Below are 11,945 nucleotides of genomic sequence, written 5' to 3' on the forward strand. Positions count from 1 at the left end.
TAGTATAAGTAAATAGAAATCTATGAAATTTAAACACAAGGTTTATGACCATAAAAGGAAGGTTGGTATTGATTTTGGGAGTTTTGGTCCCAACAGTTTAGGAATTAGGGGCCCAAAGGGTCCAAAATTAAACTTTGTTTGATTTCATCAAAATTGAATAATTGGGGTTCTTTGATATGCCGAATCTAACTGTGTATGTAGATTCTTAACTTTTGGTCATGTTTTCAAATTGGTCTACATTAAGGTCCAAAGGGTCCAAAATTAAACTTAGTTTGATTTTGACAAAAAATGAATCGGTTGGGTTCTTTGATATGTTGAATCTAAAAATGTACTTAGATTCTTGATTATTGGCCCACTTTTCAAGTTGGTCCAAATCTGGGTCCAAAATTAAACTTTATTTGATTTCATCAAAAATTGAATAAATGGGGTTCTTTGATATGCTAAATCTAACTGTGTATGTAGATTCTTCATTTTTGGTCCCGTTTTCAAATTGGCCTACATAAAGGTCCAAAGGGTCCAAAATTAACCTAAGTTTGATTTTAACAAAAATTAAATTCTTGGGCCTCTTTGATATGCTGAATCTAAACATGTACTTAGATTTTTTATTATGGGCCCAGTTTTCAAGTTGGTCCAAATCAGGATCTAAAATTATTATATTAAGTATTGTGCAATAGCAAGTCTTTTCAATTGCACAGTATGGTGCAATGGCAAGAAATATCTAATTTCACAATATTGTGAAATAGCAAATTTTTTTTTAATTAGAGTTATCTTTCTTTGTCCAGAATAATAAGCAAGAAATATCTTGATGCAAGATTTTTTTTTAATTGGAGTTATCTTCCTTTGTCCAGAATCAACTTAAATCTTTGTTATATACAATATACAATGTATATTCACCTTTTACTACCAACTGATAAATTTAAATAATCTTTACCATTCAGTGATAACAAGCAGTTTTTTTACATCTTAATATTTTATGATGTATTTAAATGAGTAGTTATTGTTGCAAACTCCATTAGAATATTTTAATTGAGATTAGTTTTGGAATAAGGGAAAGGGGGATGTGATTAAAAAATTGGGTTCAATTTTTCTCATTTGAAATTTCATAAATAAAAAGAAAATTTCTTCAAACATTTTTTTGAGAGGATTAATATTCAACAGCATAGTGAATTGCTCTAAGAGAAAACAGAAATTTTAAGTTCATTAGAACACATTCATTCTGTGTCAGAAACCTATGCTGTGTCAACTATTTAATCACAATCCAAATTTAGAGCTGAATCCAGCTTGAATGTTGTGTCCATACTTGCCCCAACTGTTCAGGGTTCAACCTCTGCGGTCGTATAAAGCTACGCCCTGAGGAGCATCTGGTTTATGAATATGGTAATAATTTAATGTTCAAACTATTTCTAGTATACTTTTTGCCAAATTATTTCTAGTGTACCTTTTGCCAAACTATTTCTAGTATACTGTTTGCAATATTTTTTTCAGTATTTACATGATCAAGGAATTACCCATAGAGATTTAAAGGTAATTATAGATTGAAACCAGAAGGGAATATATAGATAAAGCTTAAGACAAGAGATCTTGACGTTAACTTTTCTTTATTTTCTAACTTCACCAAGTCATTTTACCAACATAATAAGAACAGAAACAGGGAATGTGTCAAAAGAGAACAATACATCCAGAGAGCCAAAAAAAACTTAAGACCACCCATGGGTCTTCTACACAGCACATCTATAGAGGCGTGCTTTATCTGTCCCCAAAACAAAAATATGTACTAGTCGGACATCACACAAAACTCAGAAACTCATAAATGAACCCAATTAAAAAAAGCATACAAAATTAACAAAGCCCAGAGGTTTCTGACTTCCAACAGGTTCAAAAATGTTGTTTTTCACTTTTCTTGATAAATACAAAAATTTGGTCATACTGTAAACCAACTTATTTTTGCGGATACTTTATTTCACGTTTATCTCCAGCTAGTCTACTTCACGGCGATTTAATTTCGCGATTTTTTTAATTCACTTGATATAGTTTAATAAGGAAAGATCCAAATTAAACATTTTCGCGACAATTTGATTTCGCATTATTTTTCTACTCGTGAAAGTCGCGAAAATTAATCGCTCGCTAAATTAAGTTGGTTTACAGTATGTCAATGGGACAGAACACTGACTCTTAAAAAGCAAAGGATATCTACTTATCAACATACAATTAGGAGATAACTGTTAAATATTAAGATCTGAAGTTATCAATTGGTGAGTTACTTGTTTCAAATTAAGCTTATAGTCTTAAATGATTAGTTTGTTGTTGATTTATATAGATGTGCTTTCCTGTTGTCAAATAGATCCGACATTTCATGTAATCTTTTACTGTTATTAATACACACAAGTTTGCATGTCAAAATTTAAAAAAAGGATAAAATGTTGCTAAATTGAAATTTATTTTTAATGATGGAATCTCAAAATCATTCAAAGTCTGAAAATATCCAGTAGTGTATGTTTTTTAAAAGCTGTTCTCTCTGCTAGTGATATTATATTAAATGTTATAGATATATTTTACTTTTGTTGCAGCCAGAGAACATATTACTTGCCACAGATGCCAATGAAACATTGATCAAGGTAAGTATCCAGAAATTAAGACTGCAGAATATACCAAAGATATGATTAAAATTCATAAATTGAAGAGACCACACTCTTCATAACACGTTCACTGTATTGAAAACTAAAGACTGAAATATAAGTACTCCAAAATCTAAGGGTGATCTTGCATGCACTTGAAGGGTATTTGTAAGCCAACAAATTTTCATGAGTAAAAACAAAATATGACTATAAGTCATTCATATGTTAGAATAGTATCTTTCCTGATTTTGATATATAAAGCAAATTTTAAAATCATGAAATTAAATTGCCATCAGAGTGCAAGTTTAAATATTGTATTATAATACTCACCCAGTCACATTATTTGCAATAATAAAATTCTAGAAATAATTTATGAATTTACAGTATTCCATTAATATATTGATTCCAGCAGTAAATACTCAAGGTACAAGTTGAATTTTTAAAAATCTATTTGTAGCAAAGCAAAAATATGGTAGTGAATCTTACATAGATTTATCTTGTCAGTAGAAAATTTATATTGGAATATATTACAGGTTACAGATTTTGGTTTATCAAAGTTTGTTGATGCAGGGTCCATCATGAAGACATTTTGTGGAACACCAACATATCTAGCTCCAGAAATTCTTATCACAGCTGGAAGTGGGCAGTACACGAAGGCTATAGACTGTTGGAGCTTAGGAGTTATATTATTTATATGGTAAGGCTATAGACTGTTGGAGTTTAGGAGTTATATTATTTATATGGTAAGGCTATAGACTGTTGGAGTTTAGGAGTTATATTATTTATATGGTAAGGCTATAGACTGTTGGAGTTTAGGAGTTATATTATTTATATGGTAAGACTATAGACTGCTGGAGCTTAGGAGTTATATTATTTATATGGTAAGGCTATAGACTGTTGGAGCTTAGGAGTTATGTTATTTATATGGTAAGGCTATAGACTGTTGGAGCTTAGGAGTTATATTATTTATATGGTAAGGCTATAGACTGTTGGAGCTTAGGAGTTATATTATTTATATGGTAAGGCTATAGACTGTTGGAGCTTAGGAGTTATATTATTTATATGGTAAGGCTATAGACTGTTGGAGCTTAGGAGTTATATTATTTATATGGTAAGGCTATAGACTGTTGGAGCTTAGGAGTTATGTTATTTATATGGTAAGGCTATAGACTGTTGGAGCTTAGGAGTTATATTATTTATATGGTAAGGCTATAGACTGTTGGAGCTTAGGAGTTATATTATTTATATGGTAAGGCTACTTCATAGTTTAACACTATTTCTACATTTCCTATTATGATTGAAGCAGGCATTTATTTGTTCTGGTCTCCACACATGTCTGTATTTGTTTGTTTAAAGTTTTTGAAGTTGGTGTGTCATTGAAATGTACCGAAATTAACATTTCTTTAAAGATGTGTTTAGCAAGATTTAGAATTTGAGCTCACAAATTTGAAAAAGTTCATTACTTGAATATAAAACTAAAAAAAAAGAATATGCAAACTCTGTAAATGAGGAAATAGAAGATGAGATGCATTTTTTCTTAACCCTTTCAACGCTACACAAAAAAATGGAAAAATGGTTGCTGCTGCTGCATTTTTTGTGTGTTCATTCATTAGAACAGTATATTCCTTTTCAGACTGCTGTATCTTTTTTATTATAAGAGATACAAAGAAAGTTATTGCATGAAAAATGCTCAGTTGAGTATGGACTGTAATGCTAGGCAGTTATTTCAGTAAAAAATTTATCAGGTTACCTGCATTTTCAGGTAATTAACAGGTAAAAGGTGTAATTTATTACATTTTTGTTGAATTTTGAATAAAAACTACTTTTAGTCTTTATCTATTTTGTTGTTTTATCTGCCATATAATAAAGAAGCCATCAATTGCTCGATTCCGTAGCGCATTGCACCATACACAACAGATTATGTATTCGTGGCACAAATCAGTGGCTCTGTTCTCAAAATTTTCAGTCAACCTCCGTTTTCCCCCCTTTTTCTACGTCTTGTAATGATCGATCAAATCATATTTCCCACACGAGTTGAATGTAATAAACACATTGAGGTAACAAGAAACATTTTAACTAATCCTCGTTATAAGTTTTGTTCCATATTTACAGCTTCCTTTCTGATTTCCCCCATTTGCATTTGTCAAAATATTTGTTTTTATTTTCCTTCAATTTTCCTTCTACTGCATGATTTTACAATAAAAGTTGCCTGGGATTTCAAGCGCAAATGAGACCTTGTATATCCTCGATTCATACAAGGAAAAATTAGAGAGGACCCGAATGAAAACCGATTGGTTTAAGAGTCCTTATGAAAAATCGTTGTCATCACAGCATATGCCGCGAATAGCAGTGGCGGGCGGCGTATGTCATCGCGGCATTTGCCGTGTATAGCTTTGAAAGGGTTAACATGTAAAACTTTGCTTAATGTAAGAAATCCTTTTCTAAATAAATATTTTGTAAAAATTGAAATATTTCAAAACTTGATAACAAATCTCTCTTTATTTGACAGTATATCAGGGTACCCTCCATTTTCTGATGAAAGAAAGGATATGGATTTACCAAAACAGATTCTCGGTGGACATTTTACATTCCCTAAACAGTACTGGAGCAATATATCAGAAGATGGTAACTTAAATCTAATTTTGTAACGCTGCTAACATAAGATACATATTCAAAATTTAATTAAAGAAAAATATTCAACAGTTGCCCATGATAATAGAAAATTAATATTAATGGAAGTTTATGAAACTTGAACACAAAATTGTTATATGATAACTTGCAACTGTCTTTTAAAGTTATGGTTTTTATGAAACTTGGACACAAGATTTTTTAAGTTAATGGGCTCTTTATGATAAGCCTTCTGAGGTTGTGCTTTTTCTAAGATCAATAACTTATCTTAAATTAATTGAGTAAATAGAAATTTGAAGCTTTTTAATGATTAAAAGACAGTAAGTATCCAATTTATTTAGTGTAGAAATCTTTTGTAATGATTTTGTTTCCTTTCAGCAATTGATCTTATTAAGAAACTAATGACTGTAGATGTGAAGAAAAGAATTGTCTTAAGTGATGCAATAAATCACCCATGGTTCAAGGTAAGTAGAGACTACAGAAAACTGAAAAAAATGTGTAAAATTATTAAGCCTTGCAATTGATTCTGGTAAGATGAACAATATTTCACGACTGGTAAATTTCAGTAATTAGTCATCATGACTCTAAAAACAAATCTGAACAAAGGTCAGAACTACATAACATCACCAAAAGTTCATTTTCTGGATTAAATTTTACGGTTAAAATTTATATTTATCTCTTAACAACCATCAGACAAGTGTATTTCTGCTGTGTAGCATGGATGAATCCCAACATTTTGATCACAGATAATTTTAAATAATCAGTGAATGACTCAATTTAATAAAATAACTGACAGAGAGCAATTTTGTTGTTGAACTTTCATTTTAAATGAAGATATTTATGAGATTTTATCATATTGTTTTAACTGATGATTCAAATTTTTTAAAGCCTATACTTAAAAGGTGGAGATAAATCAAAGCTTTGAATTGTAAGGGGAGATAATTCTAAGCTTTGAATTGTAAGGGGAGATACTTCAGATTATTTTCTTCCTTGACCTCTATGCAGTGTTTATATTCTATTACAACCTCAAATATAAATGGGTATATCAAAATTTAAATGAGTTAAGAATAGCAAAAAATAGTTTCATATGTGATTCCTTTTAATTTTCATTCATTTTGATATGTACGTATCCAATTTTAAAATTTCTACTTTTCATAAATCTAAATTTTGCACAATTACTTTTGATATTTGCATGTAAAAAAAATTAGATATTTTATAAACTGATAAGATTTTATTTAACAGGATGAAGACATGTTGAGTAAAGCCAGAGATTTAATGTATCCTGATTCTGATGGAATGATTCCTCCTATAGGCACTGTATGTATAATGGTAATTCCAGAAAAAAATGTATGGGAGGGGAGTGTTGGGGGGGGGGGGGGGGGGTTTGGAAGGCACATTGTATTAATAATACATGGGTGATGGGTATCAGAGCAACTGTTCACACTATAATGCCCTATATTTCTCAATTACAATTGTCTGGGTGGCGGGTGCTGACAAAAACTGCCTTCCAACCCCCCATACATTTTTTTCTGGAACATCCCTAATGCAATTTTTATGATAGTAGAGGGCATTATGTTTTCTTGTCTGTGTGTCCATTTGTCCGTGCATTTGACCGTTGTTGGTTTGTCCCGCTTTAGGTTAAAGTTTTTGGTCAAGGTAGTTTTCGATGAAGTTGAAGTACAATCAACTTTAAACTTAGTACACATGTTTCCTATGATAGGATCTGGGGCAATTGTGTACTATGGACACATTGTTTACTGTATTTTCAGATCAATTCAATAAGTATTACTTCTTGACTTGCCATTGCACCATTTTATTAAATTTATGAAACTAGTAAACCCAATTTTATTTTTTTCTTGATAACAATGACTGTTATTATAAGGGAACAAAATTGGCCTATTATTTTTCTAAACTTAAGTATAAGTTGAGGTATAGTATAACAAATTTAAGAGACTAGACATCTCAAGAAACATAAGTTATGTATCAAAGGGACATCTCAAGAAACATAAGTTATGTATCAAAGGGACATCTCAAGAAACATAAGTTATGTATCAAAGGGACATCTCAAGAAACATAAGTTATGTATCAAAGGGACATCTCAAGAAACATAAGTTATGTATCAAAGGGACATCTCCAGAAACATAAGTTATGTATCAAAGGGACATCTCAAGAAACATAAGTTATGTATCAAAGGGACATCTCAAGAAACATAAGTTATGTATCAAAGGGACAATAACAATTAATAAACCAAAGACAAACCAACAAAACCACAGCAAAAAAATAAAAATGGATTGAAGTGTAAAATGACAGTCTTCAAACATGATATAGAAAACTAAATCTAAGCGACACAAGCCCTACCAGAAACTTACAAGAGATCTCCTGTGCATCCAAGGAGTAGGCAGATCACATTTCATACGTTACAATCATCATAGTACTCGCCATAATTACAAATTTTGCGAAAAAGCTTTTGTAACTTTGACTTCAATTATTGAAATTCAACGCTTTGTGATTTTTTTTCAGCCTGGTCAGAAAAAGCGTGGTCTAGAGGAAGCAGAGGAACCTTGCCCAAAAAGAACAATATCCACAGAAACAATCACACCCCCAGAAACACCCACTCCATGAACAACCAATGAAATCTTCAAATAGTGCTGACTGACATCATTAACTATGAAGCCAAGATACAGTTGTGTAAATTAAGTCCACTCATTTGAGATCAGTTTGATATTATGGTGGAACAAAATACTGAACAAAAGTCCACTCAGTAGACTGTACTTATAAATATTATGTTTCTTTAAAGATTCTTCAGGGGAGACAACTTTCCATGAATTAAACTTGAATGATTTAATTGAAAACTCTTAAGGTGGTATGGGTGTCTTTCGCCATCTTGGATTGTAAAAAACAGAGAATCTAAGGTACATATTTTCTATCAAATTAGCAAAATTTGATGCAAGAATGCAGATATTTCATGTGTTTTTACATTTAAAAGATCCAATTTATAAGAATATAACTTATAAATATAAATATATGTACAAGTGTAGATTATTTTTGGTTGTTTTTAAATATTTTGAAATTGTCATTTTAAGGGGAGGTAACTCTAAACCAGTGCATTTTCTGTTGGATTGTTCATGGAATTTTCCTACTTTGTATTTTAGCCGGAAAAAACGCACGGTGACCCTATCTTTTCTTTTGATATTATCAAAGCATTGTTTGAAAGCTATATTTTCCTAATTTATTTTACAATTCTATCATTTCGTTTAGTTTCTATTCACAAAATGGTGTTTTTTCCTGTATAATCCATACAAAATGTGTCATTTTGTGACGACCCGTAGCTTGAAAAAATGCACGGTGACCTATCATTTTTATAATATTTTTTAACATGTATCAATAGATACTACATTTTGGCAAAGTATGAACAAATTCTATCATTTTTATTTTAGACTCCCATACCACCTTAATAGCATTTCATATTTAGTATACTGTAAACCAACTTATTTTCGCGAATACTTTATTCCGCGTTTCACCCTTTCGAGTCTATTTCGCGGATATTTAATTTCACGATTTTCTAATTTCTGGATATAGTTTAATAAGGAAAGATCTAAGTTTTACATATTCGTGTTATTTTTCTAATCGCGAAAGTCGCGAAAATAAATCGTTTGCGAAAATAAGTTGGTTTACAGTATTTTAATTTGTTTGTTTTGAGATCTTTTCTTTTTTTTTTTTATCTTATTCTGTTCTTTGTGATCTGAGAATTTTTCAGTTACTGGCTCAAATAGCTCAATCTAAATGGAAAAGTATAATGAACTTCTGCCCTTTTAATGGCCCATCTTTGACTTTTCTTCAGCACATTTTGGGGAGGGTGAAATTGTATTAAATTTCTCAGGATGTACATGTACTTATATTTTACTTGCACTATAACAATAGTTGATTTTATCTTTTCATTTGTGAAGATTGGATGTTTATTCACTACACAGCTAACTTTTAATAGTTGTTGTATTTTTGGTACAAGAATTTTTTTTTTACTGCTATCTTTACAGAATTTCATTTTTTTGTTCTGTATCCTTATTATTTGGTATAAATCTATATTACATGTACTTGTTAATGATTTCAAAGTTTAGATATAAAATAGTAAAATTATTGTTTGAATGTTAATGAGTTAACATTTTAAAAGGGATTTTTTTACTACAGCGTTAACCTGTATATTGCCATGTTTTGTTTGTTTGTCAAAGGCAGCTTATTTTGTTTAAAGTAGAGTTGTCTAGTTATAATAGTAAATCCATGTAGTAGATATAGATTACTTTTTATAAAAGTTTGTGATAATAGTTGGTCCAACAACACAATTATTGCCCTTTGATTTTCTTTGTGAACAAATTTAGTCCCTCTTGTGGACATTGTATTACTTGCAAATATTTTTCATACTCCTTCCTAATTAACTTTTGAAGTTATCTATAATTATGTTATAGTTAGTCTCAAAAGTAATACAACACACTGTAAAAATATTATTGTGAAAGCGCAGATGTTTTTTTATATGCATTTAGTGTTTTATAAAAATGCAATATCAGAAAAAATACACTGGTTACATAACAGTTTGACAAACACTAATTTTGATCCATGAGAAGCTTAATATTTCCATAACAACCATTTGCTAATTTTACAGATATCTCCAAATTAATTTTAGTGAAGGTGTTTGGTACCACCTTAATAAACAAGTTTAATATTTATTGAACTGTGAATGGCATTAATTTTAAACACTGCCTTAGTACACTGAACTGTGTGCTTATGTGAAATTTGTGTGATTCTAAAGATTGGTGTAAAAAAAAATGTCAATTAAAGAGTTTATTTTCTTTTCTTAAAATAGTCAAATAGTCTTGGGGAAAGTATTCTCTAAAATTTTTAATTTATTGAGAAATATGCTATTCTAATAAGACCAATATGGCAGATTTTGTTGATGAAATAAACCTGAAAAAAGTGTTCTGTATGAAAAATCTATAACACACAATGGGAGATAACTATGGTCAAATATAATAATTGTTATAATAAGATAAAATGTTTATAATTTTCAAAAAATGTTTTTTCCTTAAACCTTTAAAGCTATATAGTGTTCAAATTTTATGTGTTAACTTGTTTTTAAAGATTTTTATAGATTGAAGTGTGACCTCAGAATTTTGTATTGATATATTCAGATTTATGGCATTTATGTACAGATTTTGTAAATATTTTTATGCTGCACTCATTATGACAAGGGGAGGTTTTACCGACCTTGACTATTTACGAGGGTCTTGCACGGTAGAAAATACAAAAGGTTTGCGAGATGATAATGAATCTAATTTTATGAATGTGTTATGAAAAAACTTCATTACTGTTCATTTTTTAATGCTAAATGTTTGATTTTGTTCCTGGAAAAGTGAGAGATTTTTTTTTATCTTCATAGAGCATTAAATGGTATCAACCAATTAAATGTACCTAAATCTTTAACTAAGAAACTAAGAATATCTGAATAGTCCCTAGATAAAAAGTTATTTAGATTACACCAATAAAGATATGGTGAGTGTGGAATGGAAATTTCTGTAATAAAACTGAGACAAGTCGGTACAAGTTCAAACTTTAGAGTAGTAAAAAAATAAATGCTGGGAAAATACATCATATTAGAAAATTAATAGACATTCTCCACAAGTTTAAAAAAATATTCTTATGAAGATTTATTTGAGGTAAAGTGTAGTTAAATTTGAATATTTAAATTTCAATAAAGTTGAATGTCTTAAAATAATGATAGATACAAAAATCGTTAATTTTTATTATATTTTTATATAACACTGGATTTTCTTGTTTTTTTATATACATCAAACTTGAAATTCTTTTTGCAAACTATTTGTATATATATTTTTAGTCTTTAAATGAAAGTAATTTTTGAAAGAAAGAATTTATGAAATATGCAAAATGTGATTATGTGAAAGACCTCCACAGAGACTTGTTCAATCACTGCCTTCTTTTTTATTAGTCAAAGAGGAGATTCTTTTACTTAACCTGCATGTTTAACTTAGTACAATAATTTTTTTTTTTTTGCAACAATATTTGTATATCAAATTCTATGGGATATACAACTTATATTTTTCATAATTTTGTATACATTAGGTAATGTGCAAAGATATATAGAAGTTTGGTATTATTCACTTTATTGTTTAAGTGGTTGTGTAATAAATTGTTCTATGAAATATTAGTACAAAGTAAAGAATGAAAGTAAAACCTAGTTTTGTTTTGTACGGGATACACCTTATTGCTAATCCTCGCTGACCTGGCCGCTTGAACTTTTGACGCATACAACAATAACTTTTCCATAGTGGCGTCAGATGTTTTGTTTTGTGACGTCAAAATTTTACAGGAACCTGTGTGATACCCAGTAAAAAAAAAATATTGGTAAGGTGTATTGTCAAACTGTTCCAAATTTGCAGTATTAAGCAGAAAAGAAAGACAACATAAACCTGTTTTTTTGTGGGGTTTGTGTTGCTCAGTCTTTAGTTTTCTGTTATGTTTTGTGTACTACTGTTTATCTGTTGGTCTTTTTTTCTTTTGTTACCATTACCATAAGTTTATTTACAACTTGCAAGTTTGAATTTCCCTCTGATATATTTTACCACTCTTTTATTCTTACTCAAATGTTGCATTTGTAGGTGAGCTTGACACTTCTCAGTCAATTTCTGACTGCCA

General features: G+C 30.0%; 1 protein-coding gene across 1 annotated transcript in view; it reads left to right on the top strand.

Annotated features, from left to right (window-relative positions):
• LOC134681397 (serine/threonine-protein kinase Chk2-like) overlaps positions 1-8,088 on the top strand; it is a 44,885-nt gene extending 36,797 nt beyond the window's left edge. Inside the window, exons 10-16 of the mRNA XM_063541006.1 lie at positions 1,486-1,524; positions 2,568-2,615; positions 3,149-3,312; positions 5,125-5,240; positions 5,622-5,707; positions 6,486-6,560; positions 7,764-8,088. Of these exons, the coding sequence (XP_063397076.1) occupies positions 1,486-1,524; positions 2,568-2,615; positions 3,149-3,312; positions 5,125-5,240; positions 5,622-5,707; positions 6,486-6,560; positions 7,764-7,865 (630 nt within the window). The 3' untranslated portion in view covers positions 7,866-8,088. The remainder of the gene's footprint in view (positions 1-1,485; positions 1,525-2,567; positions 2,616-3,148; positions 3,313-5,124; positions 5,241-5,621; positions 5,708-6,485; positions 6,561-7,763) is intronic.
• Positions 8,089-11,945: the final 3,857 nt, after the last annotated feature.

Source organism: Mytilus trossulus, chromosome 8, assembly GCF_036588685.1.
Source record: "Mytilus trossulus isolate FHL-02 chromosome 8, PNRI_Mtr1.1.1.hap1, whole genome shotgun sequence".
NCBI classification, from domain to species: domain Eukaryota; kingdom Metazoa; phylum Mollusca; class Bivalvia; order Mytilida; family Mytilidae; genus Mytilus; species Mytilus trossulus.